This window comes from Danio rerio, chromosome 18 (genome assembly GCF_052040795.2).
Source record: "Danio rerio strain M-AB ecotype USA chromosome 18, GRCz13ab, whole genome shotgun sequence".
NCBI lineage: Eukaryota > Metazoa > Chordata > Actinopteri > Cypriniformes > Danionidae > Danio > Danio rerio.
Window position 1 is genome coordinate 2,337,501 of NC_141038.1, and position 19,634 is coordinate 2,357,134.

The window sequence follows — 19,634 nt, forward strand, 5'->3', positions numbered from 1 at the left end:
TCAAACAAAAATGAAGCATTGCAGTAAGAAATATTGATTTTGTACTGCTGTTTTTTATATGCATGTCAATTTAATAAATAATATTTCTGCTACAAAACAAACAAAAGATTATAATAAATAATTCAATTCAATGATGAAAGCTGCAAAACAGTCATCAGTAAATAAATAAAAAAATAATATACACCTCAAAAAAGAATAGACAAAAGAAAGAAAGTAAAGTCTCACTTCTATCACTCTTTAAAAGTTTTGGTTTCAGTTTGTGTCAATTTAAAGGTTCAGTCTGAGATGATCTTCATTTTTCTGTGTTTGTGGAAAAGCTGGCGAGTCAGCCGACCCAATTTATGAGCAGGCAGAGCAGGATTATTGCACTAACCATCGGCGCAATACTGGTCTTTGTTATGAGCCGCAGTTTCAGTGATCTCAGCTGGTGGATCATTATTCACCACGTGACGTGTCACGATCTCTCTCATCTACACCTCAATTTTAGGTGGGGTTTGCAAACCTGTGTGCTTTAAGTTTTTACTCTTCAGCCGTTTGCATTTCCCGTGGTCATAAAAGCTCCTTCCCTGTCATCTGACAGCGGAATACCTTGAGTGATTGACAGCTAATATGAACCAATATAGCAGCAGGGAAGAGTGATTCAGCACGTTTTTACAAAAAATCAAAACAGGTCGCACTACAACCATCTGCAGTCGCACTAATGCGCCCAAATATGTTATGAGGTCGCATAGATTAATTTTCAGGCGCATATGCGACCAAAATGGTCGCAATTTCAGCTTCAAATGTTGTAACAAGCACGTCTGAAATGAGCCCGAATTTCTGTAGATTCAAAACAGTCAGCACGGATATCCCCGCCTCTTAAAGGGCCAGTACTAAATTACAAAGGGCTCAAAAATGGTTCTCTGGCGCCATCTCGTGGACACTCTGACACGCTTTGAGTCTGAATTTTACAAATTTAATATAAAAAAATATTTATAGGAAAACTGTTATTTATAATTACACCAAATAAATATGATAATTATCTTCAATTTAAAGCACATCTTTTGGCCAAATTTGAGGATTGTATACTTTTTTATATGCCCCAAATACTCGATTGTAATATTTACAATTTTTTAATTCAAAAAATTTTTAATTTAAAAACTACAAATCTTATCGGCATGAGGACATACAGCAACCATCTCATGGGCAATAGACAGCTTTTGACCAAATTTGGGGCTTGTAGCATCTAAGCCCTGGGAGGAGAAGCGATTGCTTTTTTTTGGTCAGAAGCCGGAATAATAATAATAATAATAATAATAATAAGAATAAGTTTAAGTAGCATTACAGTATGTTGGCTTTCTCAAGCCAACATAATAAATCAATGTTTTTTATTCACCAAGGTACCTGTAACGTTGAACAACAGCCACAAGATGGCAGCATACACAAGATGTGCTCCATTATATCATATTTCTGAAAACAATCCGTTTTTATACAGATTTTTTTATATCGTAACCTTAACATTTCATCTCATATATGACTTTTTGAGTCATAATTATGCATTTTAATCTAATTAATAACGTAATACTTTTAGCTTTTCATCTCATAAATGACTTTTAATATCACAATGTTAGATTTTTGTTATAATTCCAATTTATCTCATAAATTACTTTAAATGGCTTAATACTGGCTTTTTCTGTCGTAATTCTAAATTTTTGAGTCATAATTATGCATTTTTCACCTCATTATTGACATTACTTTTGACTTCATCTCATAAATGACTTTTATTGTGTTGACTTTGTCTCATAATTATGCATTTTTCATATAATTATTAACATAATAATCCCAACTTTGCATCTCATAGATGACTTTTGTCATAGTTATGCATTTGCATCTCATAAATGACTTTTAATTTCTTAATGTTGGCTTTTTCTGTCATAATTCCATCTTTTTGAGTCATATTTATAATTTTTTTTTTACCTCGTTATTGACATAATACTTTTGACTTGACTGGATTTTTATGTAATAATCCCAATTTGTTCATCTCATATGACTTATTGTTTTATAATTGTGGATTTTCATGTCATAAAAGACTTGGAAAAAGCCAACATTATGATATTTAATGTCATAATTTCAACTTTTCTAGTCATAATAATGCATTTTTCACATGATTATTGACAAAACTTTTGACTTTTCATCTCATTAATGACTTTTGATATCACAATGTTAGCTGTAATAATTCCAACTTTTTATCTAGTATATGATATTTATGTCATAAATATGCATTTTTCAGCTATTAAAAGACTTTTAATGTCATAATGCTGGCTTTTTCTGTCATAATTCCAACTTTTTGAGTCATAATTATGCATTTTTCACATCATTATTGACAATGCTTTTGACATTTCATCTTTTAAAAAGAGAACAACGGGCGTGGGGCGGGAGAACAATTTTTTTTTGTTAGCGTGTTGTTTTGAGTTGATGTGAAAAAGTTATTCCTGTTGCTAAGTTGTTATCGTTGATTGTGCTTCCCGTGCTGTTGTATAAGTTTTGACTGTGTATGTCCATCCGTGTTTCCCCTTCCTATTATTTTGTTTTTGGTTTGTTTGTTTGTTTGTTTGTTGATTGTTAATATTGTAAATATATATTGTGCACAGTAAGAGGCAGTAGGGGTCTGACGCCACACTTTTCTTTTTGTAAATATTTTCTCCTGTTTTTGTTCTTATAGTCAGGAAGGTAGGTGTAGATTTTGTATTTTTATTTCTGTTATTTTATTAGGTGTAGTTAGTTTCATTTGGGTGTTAAGTTAGTGTGTATTTTTGGTTATTATTTTTCTGTGGGTTTACTCCAAAGTAGTTGGCTTCACGTTTTTTTTGGGCATGGAAAAAAAGACAAATATAGAGTCCCTACACAAAAGGGTCATTAAAAGTGAATTTTATTTGTCGAGTGTTCTTTTGACCCTAGACCAGGGTCGTAACATCATAAATGACTTTTAATGTCACAGTGTTAGCTTTTTATGTATTAATTCCAACCTTTTTATATATGATCTGTTGTGTCATAATTATGCATTTTTCAGCTCATAAATGTCTTTTTATATCATATTGTTGGCTTTCTCTGTCATAATTCCAACTTGTTGAGTCATAATTATGCATTTTTCATGTAATTATTGACATACTACTTTTGACTTTTCATCTCATAATTGACTTTTAATGTCAATGTTTCAACACCTTTCATCGGATATGTTTTATTGTTATTATAATTATGGATTTTCATTTCATTCATGACTTTTAATATCATTATTTTGTCATAATTCCAACTTTTTAAGTCATAATTATCTATTTTTCACCACAATATTTACAGTACTTTTGACTTTTCATATTATAAATGAGCTTTAATGTCACAATGTTAGATTTTTATGTAATAATTCCAACTTTTCATCTCATATATGATATATTGTGTCATAATTATGCAATGTTGGCTTTTTCTGTCATAATTTCAACTTGTTGAGTCATAATTATGCATTTTTCATGTAATTATTGACATACTACTTTTGACTTCATCTCATAATTGACTTTTAATGTCAATGTTTCAACAACTTTCATCGGATATGTTTTATTGTTATTATAATTATAGATTTTCATTTAATTCATGACTTTTAATATCATTATTTTGTCATAATTCCAACTTTTTAAGTCATAATTATCTATTTTTCACCACAATATTTACAGTACTTTTGACTTTTCATATTATAAATGAGCTTTAATGTCACAATTTTAGATTTTTATGTAATAATTCCAACTTTTATGACACAATATATCATATATGAGATATGATATATTGTGTCATAATTATGCAATGTTGGCTTTTTCTGTCATAATACCAACTTTTTGAGTCATAATTATGCAATTTTAATCAAATTATTGACGTAATCCTTTTAAATTTTCATCTCATAAATTACTGTAATGTTACAATGTTAGCTTTTTGTCATAATTTCGACTTTTTATCTCATATATGATTTATTGTGTCATAATTGTGCATTTTCTTCCCATAAATGACTTTTAATGTCCTAATTCCCACTTTTACTCTAGTATATGATTAATGAGGGAGAGATGGGCGCTTGTAGGCGGGGCTTTCCCCCTCTGATGACACGTACAAAGGGAGAATGTCAATCAAAGTGTTTCTGCAGACTGTTTTCATCAAGGCGAATTATTAAAGATAGAACTAAAACATCTTTATCATTAGAGGCAGGATATATTCACACACTGCTGACACACAACTGTGTTTAAACACCGATTTTTGCATAATAAACATGAAGCATTTTGCATTTAAAACATGAAGAAACATGTCTCAATAAGAAATCTCTTGTGAATGACCTCAAGCACACACCGCTATACCAACACATGCATGCTTTTCTCTGACAGTGATATAAAAATCCAGCACATGAAGGCCAGAGAATGGGCTTAGATAAGCATGAAATACTAACAGGAGATGAGAATGGAGGCTGAGAATAGAGACGCGTGTGTGTGTGTGTGTGTGTGTGTGTCCGCCGGCGTCACTATAAACGACACCTGCTTTAGCGCCGCCAGGCCTGATTGTTATTCTTATAGGGTCATGCATTAATGCATATGCGCTCATTTACATACACGCTCTCCCCTCGCCACGCCAATTCCCATATTTGACTGATTATTCCTTTCGCTGGCTATAATTCAAAAGCAGCATTATTCAGAATATCAAAAAACAGTTGATTGTGGCGTGCTGGAAATACGGCATTCATCACCGTGACATTTACTGAAAGACAAAGCAAGGATTGGACATGTTTCCTCATCAGTATGGCGACGCCGTGTTAATTTTTGAAAAGCCATCGTTGGTTTTTATTGCTTTTATAGGCACTGCAGTCGCCCAGAGCGATGGATGCATCAAAGACAGATGAACAACAGCAGCACAAGAAGACTTTCTGATGCTCTCCTGATACAAACTCCACAAATATGTCAGACACGAGGGGAAAAATTGACGTTCAACTTCTGATGCGCTTGCAGTTCAATAGCGTGAATGGGATGCAGGACAATGGAGTTTGAATTATTGCATGAAAAATAATTTATTTAGGTAATGCGAAATGATTAAAGGGACACAAAAGAGCAACAGCAGTCTTGGTAGCATGTAATTAAATATGTTTTTTTTTTTTATTGTGTCAAATCAAATCACTTTTATTGTCACATCATGAGCAGCACGTGTGCTATGATGAGTGAAAAGCTTAGGTGCTGGCTCCAGACAGTACAAAATGCAGACAGTCCAAATAAAATGACTGCGCAAAATACAACATACTCCCAAAAGAACAGGACAATGTAAAATTGACAGCGATATTTAAAATAAATAGGTGTCCAGGGTGTCACGATATTCCAAATCCTCGATTCGATTACATTTTCGATTCTAAAGACAAGGTTCGATTTTCGATTATGAATAATTAATTAATAACGAATTAATTATTAGTAGCCTACCGTTTAAACTACCTGACCTGCATGGTCTTTGTTTTACCCATAAACAAATCATACAGTAAATGAATAAAGGCAAGAAACACACATAATTAGCACCTGTCAATCACTTTTTCTGCGGGACTCGTGAATAGGCAGTGATCTGTGTCGTTATAATGGCGTCGGTAAAAAAAGACGCACAACCAACAGAAACCAGCCAACAGTATCTGAGGTGTTCGCTAAAATGACTAAGTACAAGTGTGAAAGTGAAAGATTGAAGCGTCTACTGACCCGCTGTCTGCCTGGACCCGCTGTCTCGAGCGCATGACTGTGTGTGTGGTCACGTGATGTGCGTTTTCAGCGGTAGTGAGAAAGGAGGGCTGCTCAGAAATGCTACACGCCAGTGTGGATGTGGATCGTTGTTGTTCTAAAATCCATTTAAAAACAAAGACCTATTAGTGTAAACAGGGCATGAGTGTGTACTTTTCGTGAGCGGATTTGCAACGGGGGCGGAGCGGAGGATCGTGATGCGCCCATCTTCTATCGGCCCAACTCTAATACGTACATAGGCTTGCAAACTGTGTTTGGTCAACATAACTCACTGGAAATCCAAAATACTTCCACACTGGTGACTTCATTGCAAGAGGAGAGGGTTTAAGCTCTGTCGACGGGTCTCCTGTGTCTGCAATTCAACAAGCACTTCAACAAGCATTTTTTTCCCACTTGGCAAGCCAAGCTGACGTAACATGGGGGCGTGGCAGCATCGACCATTCTATTTTTTGATTGGATAATCGAAATTGAGCATAAATTTCGATCAATTTCGATTTAAAATCTTTAACCACACCCTTACCACATAGTTGTAGGCAGTATTGTTTCAAGTATGGATTGGTTAAAGTGCAGTGCATGCTACATATTGATGGTGTGCAGTGAGGGGTATGGAAGAGTCTGTGTGGAGTGTGTTAAGTGTTCATCTGCCTGATAGTCTGAGGGAAGAAGCTTTCCTTCAGTCGGCTGGTGAGTGACCGGAGCTGCAGAACCGTCTGCCTGAAGGTAGCAGAGAGAAAAGTCTATCGCTTGGGGGGCTGGAGTCGCTGATGATTCTCTTGGCTTTCCTCATGCACCGCCTGGTGTAGATGTCCTGGAGGGAGGGAAGCTTACCTATGTAGGCCTTTGCGATTGCTGCTGGTGCTGTTTCCATACCAGGTGGTGATGCAGCCAGACAGGATGCTCTCCTCAGTGCAGGTGTAGAACGAGCGGAGGATGTGGGGGCTCATTCCAAACCTCGTGAGACGCCTGAGGAAGAAGAGGTGTTGTTGTGCCTTCCTCAGCACTGCGTCTGTGTGAGCCGTCCATGTCAAGTCCTCAGCGATGTGGACTCCAAGAAACTTGAAAGTGCTGACTCTTTCTGCTGGTGTCCTATTGATGGTGATGGGGATGTGTTCTCTCTCCTTTTGTATAAGAAAGAGGAACTAGAGATGCACCGATATGGAATTGTTTACTAATTTGATAACCAATATCTCTTTAGATGAAGATGCCGATATATTATTTGATAAATATGGATATTAATCTTTCAACGTTTTCAGCATGAATGCAGAAATAGACGGCCAATATATCAACTAAACATATCAGGCATATTTATGAGCAATATCACACGAGTAGCAGTGCAATTGCATACCACCAGTTATGATATACAGCCATACTGCACTGCTACTTGTGTGATACTGTGTTTATACAAGTTTGACAGTCACAGCATAACCATGTATACAAAAAAGAAAATCAAACAAGGAGTCTCAAAAACCCTTTTGTTTGAGGAACTACTTTCTTCCGCCATTCATTTACATCTGCATAAGCAGAAACTGTTGCTACTTCACCAACGTCACTTTAAAGCTAGTATTTGAATGATTCTCTAGCGTAATGTCCAGTGTTGGGGAGTAACTAGTTACATGTAACGGCGTTACGTAATTTAATTACGAAATAAAAGTAACAGTAATTCGTTACAGTTACTGAGGAAAATGTGTAATTAAATTACAGTTACTTTTGAAAATGTTAAAGATTACAAATGGGGTTACATCTAATATTTTTCTTTAAAAATCTGGGATATGTTTAATAATATTAATCTATTGCTTTGCCTGTTTTTGATATGCGATGCCTTGATTTGCGGCGAAACCACGGGCGTAAATCCCGGGGAACATCTTCATTGTCCCCCTTACCGAATAAAATAATTAAATTTATATAAAAACGCACTCTCTATTGTGAATAATATATGTGTGTATGCCTAAAATAATTGTCTAAGTAGAAAAAAAACTTGCATTTATTATTTAAAACGCATTTAGAAAGAGTTTGCCCCCGCTTCTTCATAGTGGTTTGACCCACTGCCTCCAGCGCGTCTCACCTACTCAGGCTGTCACACACAGACACACAAGTTAGGTGTGCAGCTACGGGTCAGTGTTGAATTTCAGTAAGTATGGTGTATTAATCACATTAAATAAAGCGATTCTCTTCAATGTAGTTGATTCAGAATCATTCATAAATTAGTTGCGGCAAAAATGCTGATTACCGATGTCCATGAATCGGCTGTATTTATATGTATGGTTAAAATTACTCATGTAGTTAACGTTTGCTTGTTAACGTTAGCTTGTTGCATAGTGCACTGCAAATAATACGCCAAAGCCGTTTCCCATGCATTGTTTTCATTTGTGACGACTTGACGTAATGTTAACTTTACATTAAAAGTCACAATTAGCATATTGTTTAGCTGTGGATTTGCTAAATGAGCACTGTGCTACGTCCAAACTAACCCCATTGTATTTTTTGTATAATCAATTTCAGTTCTGTTCTTAAGTGACTAAATTCATTTAAAATATAAAATGTCCTTGTTTTTATTGTTGTGTTTATTTTTATGATAGTTTTTCCTTCTTTATGTAAAGCACTTTGAATTAGCATTGTGTATAAAATGTGCTACAGTATGAATAAACTTGCATTGCAGGGTCATGGACTAGATAAAATGATTGAGGTAAAGTTGGTTTTATATTCGCACATTCATTCCGTGACTGCTCCATACACAGTTTACCATGGTAATTTGAATATTCTAAATTAAATCCCATGCAAGTCTGACTTCAAAACAACATTAATAATAACAATAATAATAATTAATTTTATTTGTATAGCACTTTTCCTACATACATGCAACTCAAAGCGCTTCACAAACAACAAACAGGCATTGTAAAAAAAAAAAATGTATAGACAAATAAAGCAAAATATATACTCGGATACAAGCATACATGTACACGCATATATGCATACATCTACACAATCACACACAATATTCATTACATACATGCACACACCTTACATACATATATACATAAACCGACACAATATACTTAAATTGCATACACTTCACAAACTGTTACATTCATATGCAATTTAAAAAAGGTGCGTCTTAACAAGCTTTTTAAAAACATCAATGTTGGGGGATTTTTTCACTTCATTTGGGAGACAATTCCAAATTTTTGCAGCATAGTGACTAAAAGAAGTGGCGCCAGATCGCATCAGATTTACAAAGTGAAATTCTAAAAGTCGAGCACTAGAAGAGCGTAGCAAATGGTTTGGATTATATTTTGATAAGCAGTCAGAAAATTAAGGTGTCATGTAGTGTAGTGCCTTATAAACTAATAAAAGAATCTTAAAATCTATTCTATTAATGCTGGTGTGATATATTCTCAAGTTTTTGATTTCATTAAGACTCTGGCTGCTTTATTTTGTATCAGTTGGAACGTCTTTATAGAACCTTTAGGTAAACCAGGATAATATTAGCACTATTAATTAACTGTGAACAATGCTGTACTTTGATGGTTGTTGGCTGATAATATGATTTTACTATTTAGAATTTCTAATGAATACTCTTCTGAGATTATATTATTAATAATAATAATAATAATAATTCCTTACATTTATATAGCGCTTTTCTGGGCACTCAAAGCGCTTTACACACAATGGGGGGAATCTCCTCATCCACCACCAGTGTGCAGCATCCACCTGGATGACGCGACGGCAGCCATTTTGCGCCAGACCGCACACCACACACCAGCTGATTGGTGGAGAGGAGACAGCGATGAAGCCAATTGGAATATGGGGATGGTTAGGAGGCCATGAAGGACAAAGGCCAGTGGGCAGATTTGGCCTGGATGCCGGGGTTAAACCCCTACTCTTTTCGAAGGACATCCTGGGATTTTTAACGACCACAGAGAGTTTAACGTCTCATCCGAAAGACGGCGCTCACTGAGCAGTATAGCATCCCCGTCACTATACTGGGGCATTAGGACCCACACAGACTGCAGGTTGGGCGCCCCCTGCTGGCCTCACTAACACCACTTCCGGCAGCAACCTAGTTTTCCCATGTGGTCTCCCATCCAGGTACTGACCGGGCGCAGCCCTGCTTAGCTTCAGTGGGTGACCATGTGAGAGTTGCAGAGAGCTAGCTGCCGGCAATTAATGAGAGACTGAATGTGCGAATGTAAAACCAACTTTACCTCAATGATAAAATGACAGAGAAAAGGAAAACGGACATAAGATCATTTTTCAGTGCAGCAAAACTCCAAGTTTAAAAAGTTGACATATTAAGGCTATTTGGCTTTCAGAATGAGTGCTTATGAAAATACTAATGTCACAATATCAATCACAGGAGAAGGAGAAAGAAATGATTGAGGAACAGGCAGAGCAGGGTCACTCAGAAGTACAGTGTCAGGTAACGGTGTTGTGCTTTTTTGAAGGGATAATGACAATTCTTTTAGGGGTGAACAATTTTTTTTTTGAGATTCTACCAGTAAACAGAGCTACTGTAAGGTTACACCTGCTTGGTATAAATGCTTGAAAATAATTTAAATGAAAATATACATTAGGAACTTAAAAGTAATCAAATGTAATTAGTTACTTTACTTCTGTAAAGTAATTGAAAAGTAGTGTAACTTATTGCATTTTAAATAGGGTAGTTTGTAATCTGTAATCTATTACATTTCCAAAGTAACCTTCCCTACACTGGTAATGTCTAAAGGGATGACTTTTTAAGATTATAAAGCTGAACAGCATGAAATGCCATCAGTCTACAGCAGGGGTCATCAACTTTTTGAAAGGTACATATTTGTACTTAAAGGGTTCTTATTAATCCCTCAAGGGTACATAATAGTACCTAAAAAGTACAAAAGTGTACCTCTTGAAATTTGTAGGTACTAATTTTAACCTTTGAGGTACCAACATTAACCCTTTAAGTACAAATATGTACCTTTCAAAAAGGTACCACCCCAATGACAGCTCTCATACCTTTATTGCTGAGTGTATGTGGTGCTGTGGTTGAACTTGTATCACAACATCAATAAAGGAGAAGTTATATTTCTTACATTTCTACTGTACATTTCTAGGGTAATTTACATTTCTATTGTAACCTCATGCACATTTAAACATTCATGTGTGGTGTTGGCAAAAAGAAAAAACTTCAGTAAAGTGTCCTTTCTTTATACATTGATGTCGTGTTTGTTTATTTTTGAATTGTGCATGGACATAAATAAAGGTTTTGTTTATAAATAAATAAAGATTTTGTTATATATATAGGGTGAATTTGGGTAATCTGGGACATTGTGTAATCTGGGACGCCTAAGCTTATGTGTGTTTATTTCTGTTCTAACAAAATTTAGGCAACAGGACTTTTATTATAAATTTAGCATGGACTTCATGTGAGAAAAATCACATGACTTCATTGGGGTATTCCATAGAGGGGGGGCAGGGCACTTGTCAATCAGAAGCTCTCATCAAAATTGGACGACAAGGTCAGTGACATAGGATTCTGACTAGATTAATGTTAAGGACATAAACCTGTCATACATAAGACAATATTCCCAATTGTTGTTAAATTATGTTTGTGATCTATTCAAGTAACAATTTATATATATATATATATATATATATATATATATATATATATATATATGTTTTTTATTTTTTTATTTTATTTTTTTTTTACACACACACCCCATATGGCTCTTAAAAAAAACACATTTGATTAAAAAAAAATCTGAAATGGCTCTTTGCTGAAAAAAGGTTCCTCACCCCTGTCCTAGGCCATTTATTGATTTACAGACCAGTAATAATACTTTAAAATCTATTCTGAATGTAACTGTGAGCCAGTTTAAAGACCTGAGGACAGGTGTGATGAAAAACCTTTTAAATATTATAATAATTAAAAGAGGTCATTAATATTGATATTGACTTTATAAATTTGTAAACTTTTTGAGAAAATAGTGTTTATACTGGACTTTCTCTAGACGCAAATAATTGTTAAACATCACTTTAAATGTTTGAAGAATCATAATTTTTGAGGAGGGCTATTAATTTGGTTTTTTACTGTGTATATTTTGTTTTTTTTATAACATACACTAAAGTGTGCAACTGTGGTTTCCCCAAACCGACACTGGCGGGCGCCAGATATCAGGAAAAGCCTCCTCCTGCATCATCAGTCAGTCCTGCATGTGAGAGCTCCAGTAATTACTGGTCTCAGCGCAACATCAATTATTCACACTTATTTACACGCAAATAAACAAACATTCAGATAAATAAATAATCAAGTACCTGCGCGGGGCCGCTGCGCGCAGCTGAAGCCCGACACAACTGTCTGTATTTGTTTGCCTGCCCGTTAAATAAATGAAAATCCAGCTCGAAAAGTGTGTGTGTGTGTGTGTGTGTAGGGGGAGATCCTGGAGCAGACGCCTCCATCTAGCCGTGCGCAATAATTGAAATGGCGCATTTGGCCGCGGGCGCACAGTGAATGATGTCCAGACGTCATTCGCTTTTAATGGCCTTCAGGAAATTTGCCATTACAATTCTCGCAGACATTAGAGCGCGGAGAGGAGTTGCCTGAGCGCCGCGTCCAGATTTCGGCGTCGTAAAAAACAACACGCGTCTTTTTATCGCCACTTTATCAACAAGTTCTCCGCCGCAGCGCGCGCGCGGAGAGACACACACTCTCTCCGACTCGTTCAGGGGAAGGAAAATGTGTTGCCTTTGTGAAAGAGCCTGGGGGAATATTACATCAGACGAAATGACAATGATTAAAATCAGCCTTTCTGCCTCTCCAAAGTCTCAGGAACGGCGCGGTGACACTTGCCTGATGCGTAAACCGTTATGCGCCCAACTTTAGAGCTATTTTTTTTCCAGCTGAAACAATCAAGGAGGGGGGGAAATATCAGGTTTGCATCTGTTCCAATGAGTGTGCTCGGGTTTGAGTTAATTGTCCTCTAATCCTGTGTGGCCCCAGAGGCGTTTGCGCAGCCCGGAGCCAGAATTCTTCTTTCGGCTCTGCTCTGATTCAGAGACGGATTATTGGCTTCCTTCTGCCCATAAGCAAAGCAGCAGATTCGCCGTGGCCAAAAAAGCCTGATACACACACACGCTTGTGTTGAGAAATAAGAAGATCAAGAGGGGGAAGGAGAGCTCGGTCTCCTGGAGAAGGTAAGACAGTCCTGCGCGCGTTTGCGCTCTGAACGCGTCCACACAACAGCAGCGCTGCGCTTTAATGCAGTTTGACGGGGTTTTTCACTCCAGACAGGAAGGGAATATAGCTTTTTCGGATAGAAACTTGAGCGAGAGACGCGAACATTCATCTGGGAGCCGATTGATCCGAACTCCGGACACCTACGATGTTTGAAACGGTACCGTTTCCTGTCAAATCTCACCTCCATGTAGACTAGATCATTGATGTGATGCTGGTTTATTTTGTGTGTGTGCTGCGCCGTGACAACGCGTACCAAATCGCGTGCGATTTTCAGATTTCTAACCCTGTTTAAACAGCCTCCAGGCACTGAGAGTCTGCTAGCTATTATTATTCGCGGGATACACATGCATGCATGCATATGCCTCATACCTGAAGCTTTATCGCTGGGAGTGAGACGCCATGTTGTGAAATGATCCGAATTGAAGTTTTAACCCGTAGGGCACCGACCTAAACTGATTTCATTGTATATATCCAAGTTTTCGCCGATCTCTCCTCCATCGTCGGTTTCACAGACAGTCCGCCATTAAGAGTTGAACACAAACGTGTTTATTTGGGGACTGAATGGAAAGGAGAGTCTCGAAGTTTGACTGCTAACAATATGTGCTAGGATATCTCACCGAATAAAGCTAAAAGTAAGTTTTTTTTCGAATATCAGTACACAGTAGGTTCCCATCTGGTGATTTATATTTGGGAACCAGTTCCGTTTTAGGGCTATTTATAGCTGCTACTAACCCTCCTGAAGAGATGAAGCTCAAGAACGCTTTTATGAAGTATAAATGATGAAAACGAGTGTTTATTTAACACTTAAATGAATGTTGAATGACAGTGAAACCGTCCCAAAGTTAAGTATCTGAACTGATAACTGTTATAAAACGAGTTTAGACTACTCAATGAAGCTACAGGTTTAATATGGATTTTCCAGCTCAGTTTGCATGGATGTAAGCCCCCGTTTAAAGTGATAGCTCACCCAAAATGAAAGTTCTGTCTTTTACTCAAGTTTAAATGCATTTTTTTATTTATTCATTTATTTATTTTTGAACACAAAGATATTTCGAGGAAAGCTTGAACCATTAGCTTCCATAGTTTTTCCTCATCCTAATATGATTTTTGATTTTATTAAAACTTTCTCACCATTTAAAAAATATTAATATTACAAAGGTACACTTTACTCAAGCTGTTTTCTAACTATTAGTTCTCCATTTTAACAGAGCACAACATATCTTTATAAATCCACACATTTTCTAAATCTGACATTCTTATAAAAAAAAAATCAAACTTGACTGTCACTTTAATTAAACTCTTGGCAACCTTCACCTTCTATCCTTTCTTTTCTTGTTATGTAAATTGCCGTTTTGGCTTTTTTTTACAACAAAATTTATAATTAGTTTTTGTCATTCTTTTCTTTTCTGCAAATTTGAACCCAGAAATGAAATCATCCTACTATGGAAGTCAATGCTCACAGGTTTTCAACTTTATTTAGAGTTCATCTTTTGTGTTCAACAACAAATAAAACAACTAATAAATCTCTGAAACCTCACTCAAGGTGAGTTAATAGTGAGTTTGTATAGGCTGGGAGCTTTTATATGACAACCTAATACTAATGCTTAATGTTATGTTCTGAAATGTTATTCATGCGTATATACACAGTTAAATTTGAAGATTATTTTTATATATTTTTTTATATTTCCCAAATGATGTTTAACAGAGCAAGGAAACTTTCACAGTATTTCCTATAATATTTTTTTTTTCTGGAGAAAGTCTTATTTGTTTTATTCCGACTAGAATAAAAGCAGTTTTAATTTTTTAAACACCATTTTAAGGACAGAATTATTCACCATTTAAGCTATTTTTTTCCGATAGTCTACAGAACAAACCATCGATATACAATAAGTTAACCTAATTAACCTAGTTAAGCATTTAAATGTCACTTTAAGCTGTATAGAAGTGTCTTGAAGAATATCTAGTCTAATATTATTTACTGCCATCATGGCAAAGATAAAATAAATCAGTTATTAGAGATGAGTTATTAAAACTATTATGTTTAGAAATGTGCTGAAAAAAATGCTCTCTGTTAAATAGAAATTGGGGGGAAATAAACAGAGGGGCTAATAATTCAGAGTTCAACTGTATTTAATTAATATAATCATAAATTAAGCATAATTTTTAATATCGTTGCACTAATTTTGACCATCTTTTCCTGTGACATGTACTTTACTCTTCTACCTGCTCCCTCCTATTAACAAAGAGAGAGAGAGAGAGAGGCTAGATCCAACCCACTGTATTCCCTCAGCATTAATATCTGGGCTTTTGGTTACAACGCCTGTAGCTATATGGAGATGAGGGATAGCTTCATATGCCAAACGTCTTAAGTCTTTTTTTTTCTTTCAATGGAATCTGTAATGTATCATCCTGCTTGTGTATTAAATGAACATTAGTGCTCAGGGCTTGGTGGCAACACCCTGGAAAATTCTGCCGCCCGCCTGGAGCCCATCGCCTCCAGCGCTGAAACAGAGCGAAGCCTTTAACAACCGCCTTCTGTTTACCATGTATGGTTAAAATAACTGGCGCACAAATGAGCCACTGCATGGAGGAACTTGTCGTTGAAATCCCTTTGAACTCCAGGTTCACAATGGAGCCGTTCTTTCTTATGACAACTGGAATATGTGCAGTCGTATTTCCATGAAGCATATGTGGCCCTGCGTGATCTCCGGGCGTTGTGAGGTAAAGTTTTGACTTGCATAAACAAGCCTTTGGGATTGGGCAGAGTAATAAAAGACCATCTTAAGAAACGCAGATGGTAGATTTATGTGTGAATGCTTAATTCGGATTCAGAGATTTGTGCATTGCTGCTTATGGGAGTTGTTCATGCGTGTCAAATGCATGTTAGAATTGATTGACATGCGTTTGTTTATGCATTCATGCATTATTGTCTTGGTGAAGTTTGCATAATCTAACATAAATGCTTGCCTTTGTGATGGTTATACGTTTTATTTTGACATGTTTAGGCATGAATGTGAGCTTGTGTGATATTTTACTAATGACAAAGACCTGATTAAGATGCTTGATCTCTGTCTTAAAGCAAGATTCAGGAAGAAAGTGAAGCGGATTTGTGTTGGTGTGTGTGTGAACAGTTGGATTTGATGGAGGATATTTTTGCATAAGTAAAGCTTTATGTTGAGTATTTGCTCCAATACTTTAGTATAATTAACACCTTAAAATGGAGAGTTTATAAAGTAATTTGTGTGTGTGTGAACATGTTTTGATTCAGATTCGGAGGTTTGTGCATTGCTCCACACACGGTCTGTGGGTTTATTTCGAGCATTTGCACTATAAGTAAAGAAAAAAACAATCTTAAAATTAAAAATGTGCAGAAAAGTAGAGCAGAGTTCAGGTTTCTGTATGAAAAGACCATCTTAAATTGAACGCAGATTAGAGCAGAGTTCAGTTTTCTGTGTGAATGCTTTTTGATCCAAATTCAGAGGTTTGTGCTTTGCTTTGCATACAGTCTGTTGATTTATTTTATTCATTTTATTGTATGTAAACAAAAATACTATCCTAAAATTAAAAATAAGCAGATAAGTAAAGTAAAGCAGAGTTCAGGTTTCTGTGTGAATGCTTTCTGATTCAAATTCAAAGATGTGTGCATTGCTTTTCATACTGTCCGTAAATATATAATCTGTGCAATTGCACTTAAGTTATAAACTGCATGCCCAAATGCCACACCAAACATTTACGTTGACATGCATTTGTTTAGAATACCATGCAAATATCCTCCAGAACTACTCTGAGAAGTGCGAGAACTCAAATTGCTCAAAAAATGCATTAATTATTGTGAGTCTCGCTGTGTAAGTCGAGCGATCATAAACCTCACAAAAAAAAAACTCACTAAAATTCAGATTTGTGTATTGCTTCTCATATGGACTTATTTGAATAATTTCACTGTAACTTAAAAAGACAATCCTAAAATTAAAATGTGCAGAAAAGTAGAGCAGATTTCAGGTTTTCGTATGAAAAGACCATCTTAAATTGAATGCAAAGTAGAGCAGAGTTTCTGTGTGAATGCTTTTTGATTCAAATTCAGAGATTTGTGCATTGCTTCTTAGAGTCTGTGAATATAATCTGCAATTGCACTTAAGTTATAAAATACATGCCAAAACTGTACACAAATGGCATGCATTCATTTAGAATACCATGCAAACATTCTCCAGAACTGCTCTGAGAAGTTAAAGAATCCAAATTGCTCCAAAAAGTGCATTAATGATTGTGAACCTCACAGTGTAAGTCGAGTGATCATAAACCTCACTAAAATTCAGAGATTTGTGCATTGCATGTCATATAAGGATTTATTTGAACCTTTTCACTTGCAAGTAAAAAAGACTACCTGGAAGTTAAAAAAAAGCAGAAAAGTAGAGTAGAGCAGATGTCAAGTTTATGTGTGAATGCAGTTCAGTTTCAGAGATTTGTGCAGTGCTTCTAAAATCTTTCCAGTTACACTTGTAAGTTATAAAATGCATGCTAAAACTGCACACCAAACCTTTACATTTATTTAGAATATCATGCAAATGCTGTCCAGAACTACCATCAATCAACATTGCTCCCAAAAAAGTGCATTATTGTGATTCTGACAGTGTGTACAGTAAATGAGGGGATCGTGAGTCTCACTACTAAATCTCACTGGTTTGAAGGTCTGTGCATTGCTTTTCTTCAAGTCTATATGAATTTCATCTGACCATTTGCTCTAGTAAGTGTAAAATGCTTGCCAAAACCTTTACATTGGTGTGCATTTATTTAGAATATCATGCATACGTTTTCCAGGATCCTCATGAGAAGTAGTACAATGCAAAAAAAATGCTTTTCCTACTTAGATTTTTTATTTATTTTTTGTCTTGTTTTTAGTCCAAATATCTAAAAATCAAAGAATCAAATCAAAAAGCATTTCCTGGAAAAGCGAAACATATTGTCTTGTTTAAGAAATAATATGTCAAGATTAAGTGAATCTTTCCTTAAAACAAGTGAAATAATTTTACGTCAAAAGGAAAAACAAGATTGTTTTTGCCGAGTACTTACCTTTTTTTATGAGAAGTGAGGAAAAACTCACTTCATTTTGACGCATTATTTCTTAAAACAAGACATTTTTTTGCGTATCAAGAAAATGTTTCTTGATTTTTAAAGTTCTGTGATATTTGGACTGGAAACGAGACAAGATCTAAGTAAAAGTATTTTTTGCAGTATAAGTGTAAAATGCATTCCAAAACGAGATGAGAGCAACTTGAGAATAAGTGCATTAATTATTGTGAGACTCACAGTGTAAGAAGAGTGATAAGCCTCAATAAAATTTGGAGATTTGTGCATGGCTTTTCTTAACGTCTATGAATCGAATCTGAGTATTTGCAACAGTAAGTGTAAAATGCATGCCAAAACTGCACACCAAACCCTTACGTGGGGATAGATTTAATTAGAATATCATGCAAACCTTCTCCAGGACCACCAGAAGAGCAATTTTAAGATGAAATGCATTAATGATTGTGAGTCTGGCAGTGTTGAAGTGTAAAGTTATCATGAACCTCACTAAAATAGATTGGTGTATTACTTTTCTTAAAGTCTGAGCTTTTGCAGTTGCAAGTGTGCAATGCATGAAAAAAAGTCACACCAAACTTTTAAACTAGCATGCATTTAATTAGAAGATCATGCAAACTTTCTCCAGGACCACTATAAGTGCAGGAATGTTAAAAGAGATGAGCGTAATTTAAGATTAAGTGCATTGCTTTTCATAAAGTCTATGAATTTAATCTGAGCAGTTGCACTAGTAAGTGTAAGTGTAGCACAGCAAACCTTTACACCAACATGCATTCAATTAGAATATCATGTTAACTTTCTCCAGGATCACCACAAGAGCAATTTTAAGATGAAATTCATTAATGATTGTGAGTCTGCCAGTGTATAAGTGTGGAGTGATCATGAACATCACTCAAATTTGGAGATTTGTGCATTGCTTTTCTTAAAGTCTATGAATTTAATCTGAGCAGTTGCACTAGTAAGTGTAAAATGCATGCCAAAATGGCACAGCAAACCTTTACGTGGGGATGCATTCAATTAGTATATCATGCATACTTTCTCCAGGACCACCTGGAGAGTAATTTTAGGATGAAATGCATTAATGATTGTGAGTCTGGCAGTGTAGAAGTGTGGAGTGATCATGAACCTCACTTAAATTTGGAGATTTGTGCATGGCTTTTCTTAAAGTCTATGAATTTAATCTGAGCATTTGCTTGTGTAAGTGTAAAATCCATGCCAAAACTGCAGACTAAACCTTTAAACCAGCATGCATTCAATAAGAATATCATGCAAATCTTCTCCAGGACCACAATAAGTGCAAGGATGTAAAAAAAATGAGCGTAATTTAAGATTAATTGCATTACTTTTCATAAAGTCTGTGAATTTAATCTGAGCATTTGCTCGAGTAAGTGTTAAATGCATGCCAAAATTTCAGACCATACCTTTAGACCTGCATGCATTTAATTAGAATATCATGCAAACCTTCTCCAGGACCACAATAAGAAGCAAGAATGTTAAAAAAAAATTCATAGTTTAAGTTTAAATGCATTGCTTTTCTGAAAATCCATGAATTTAATCTGAGCATTTGCTCGAGT

At 35.7% G+C, this 19,634-nt stretch overlaps 1 protein-coding gene and 2 long non-coding RNA genes across 7 annotated transcripts in view; 2 read left to right on the plus strand and 1 right to left on the minus strand.

The window, feature by feature from the left end:
• Positions 1 to 2,654, plus strand: part of LOC147839625 (uncharacterized) — a 6,815-nt gene extending 4,161 nt beyond the window's left edge. Inside the window, exon 3 of the long non-coding RNA XR_015514672.1 lies at positions 1,267 to 2,654. This is a non-coding gene — a long non-coding RNA (uncharacterized LOC147839625). The remainder of the gene's footprint in view (positions 1 to 1,266) is intronic.
• The window catches only part of LOC147839626 (uncharacterized), an 8,911-nt gene extending 3,167 nt beyond the window's left edge, over positions 1 to 5,744 (minus strand). The window contains exons 1-2 of the long non-coding RNA XR_015514686.1: positions 3,006 to 5,744; positions 1,325 to 2,556 (exon numbers count right to left, since the gene is read on the minus strand). This is a non-coding gene — a long non-coding RNA (uncharacterized LOC147839626). The remainder of the gene's footprint in view (positions 1 to 1,324; positions 2,557 to 3,005) is intronic.
• Positions 5,745 to 12,718: 6,974 nt separating this feature from the next.
• The window catches only part of kctd15b (potassium channel tetramerization domain containing 15b), a 48,795-nt gene continuing 41,879 nt past the window's right edge, over positions 12,719 to 19,634 (plus strand). The window contains exon 1 of one of the 5 annotated variants that reach the window (XM_087291885.1): positions 12,719 to 12,941. Coding sequence is in view for 2 of the 5 variants with exons in the window: in XM_087291882.1 (XP_087148008.1) it covers positions 15,646 to 15,705 (60 nt within the window). In the remaining 3 variants the exon portion in view is untranslated. 5 annotated transcript variants of the gene reach the window in all.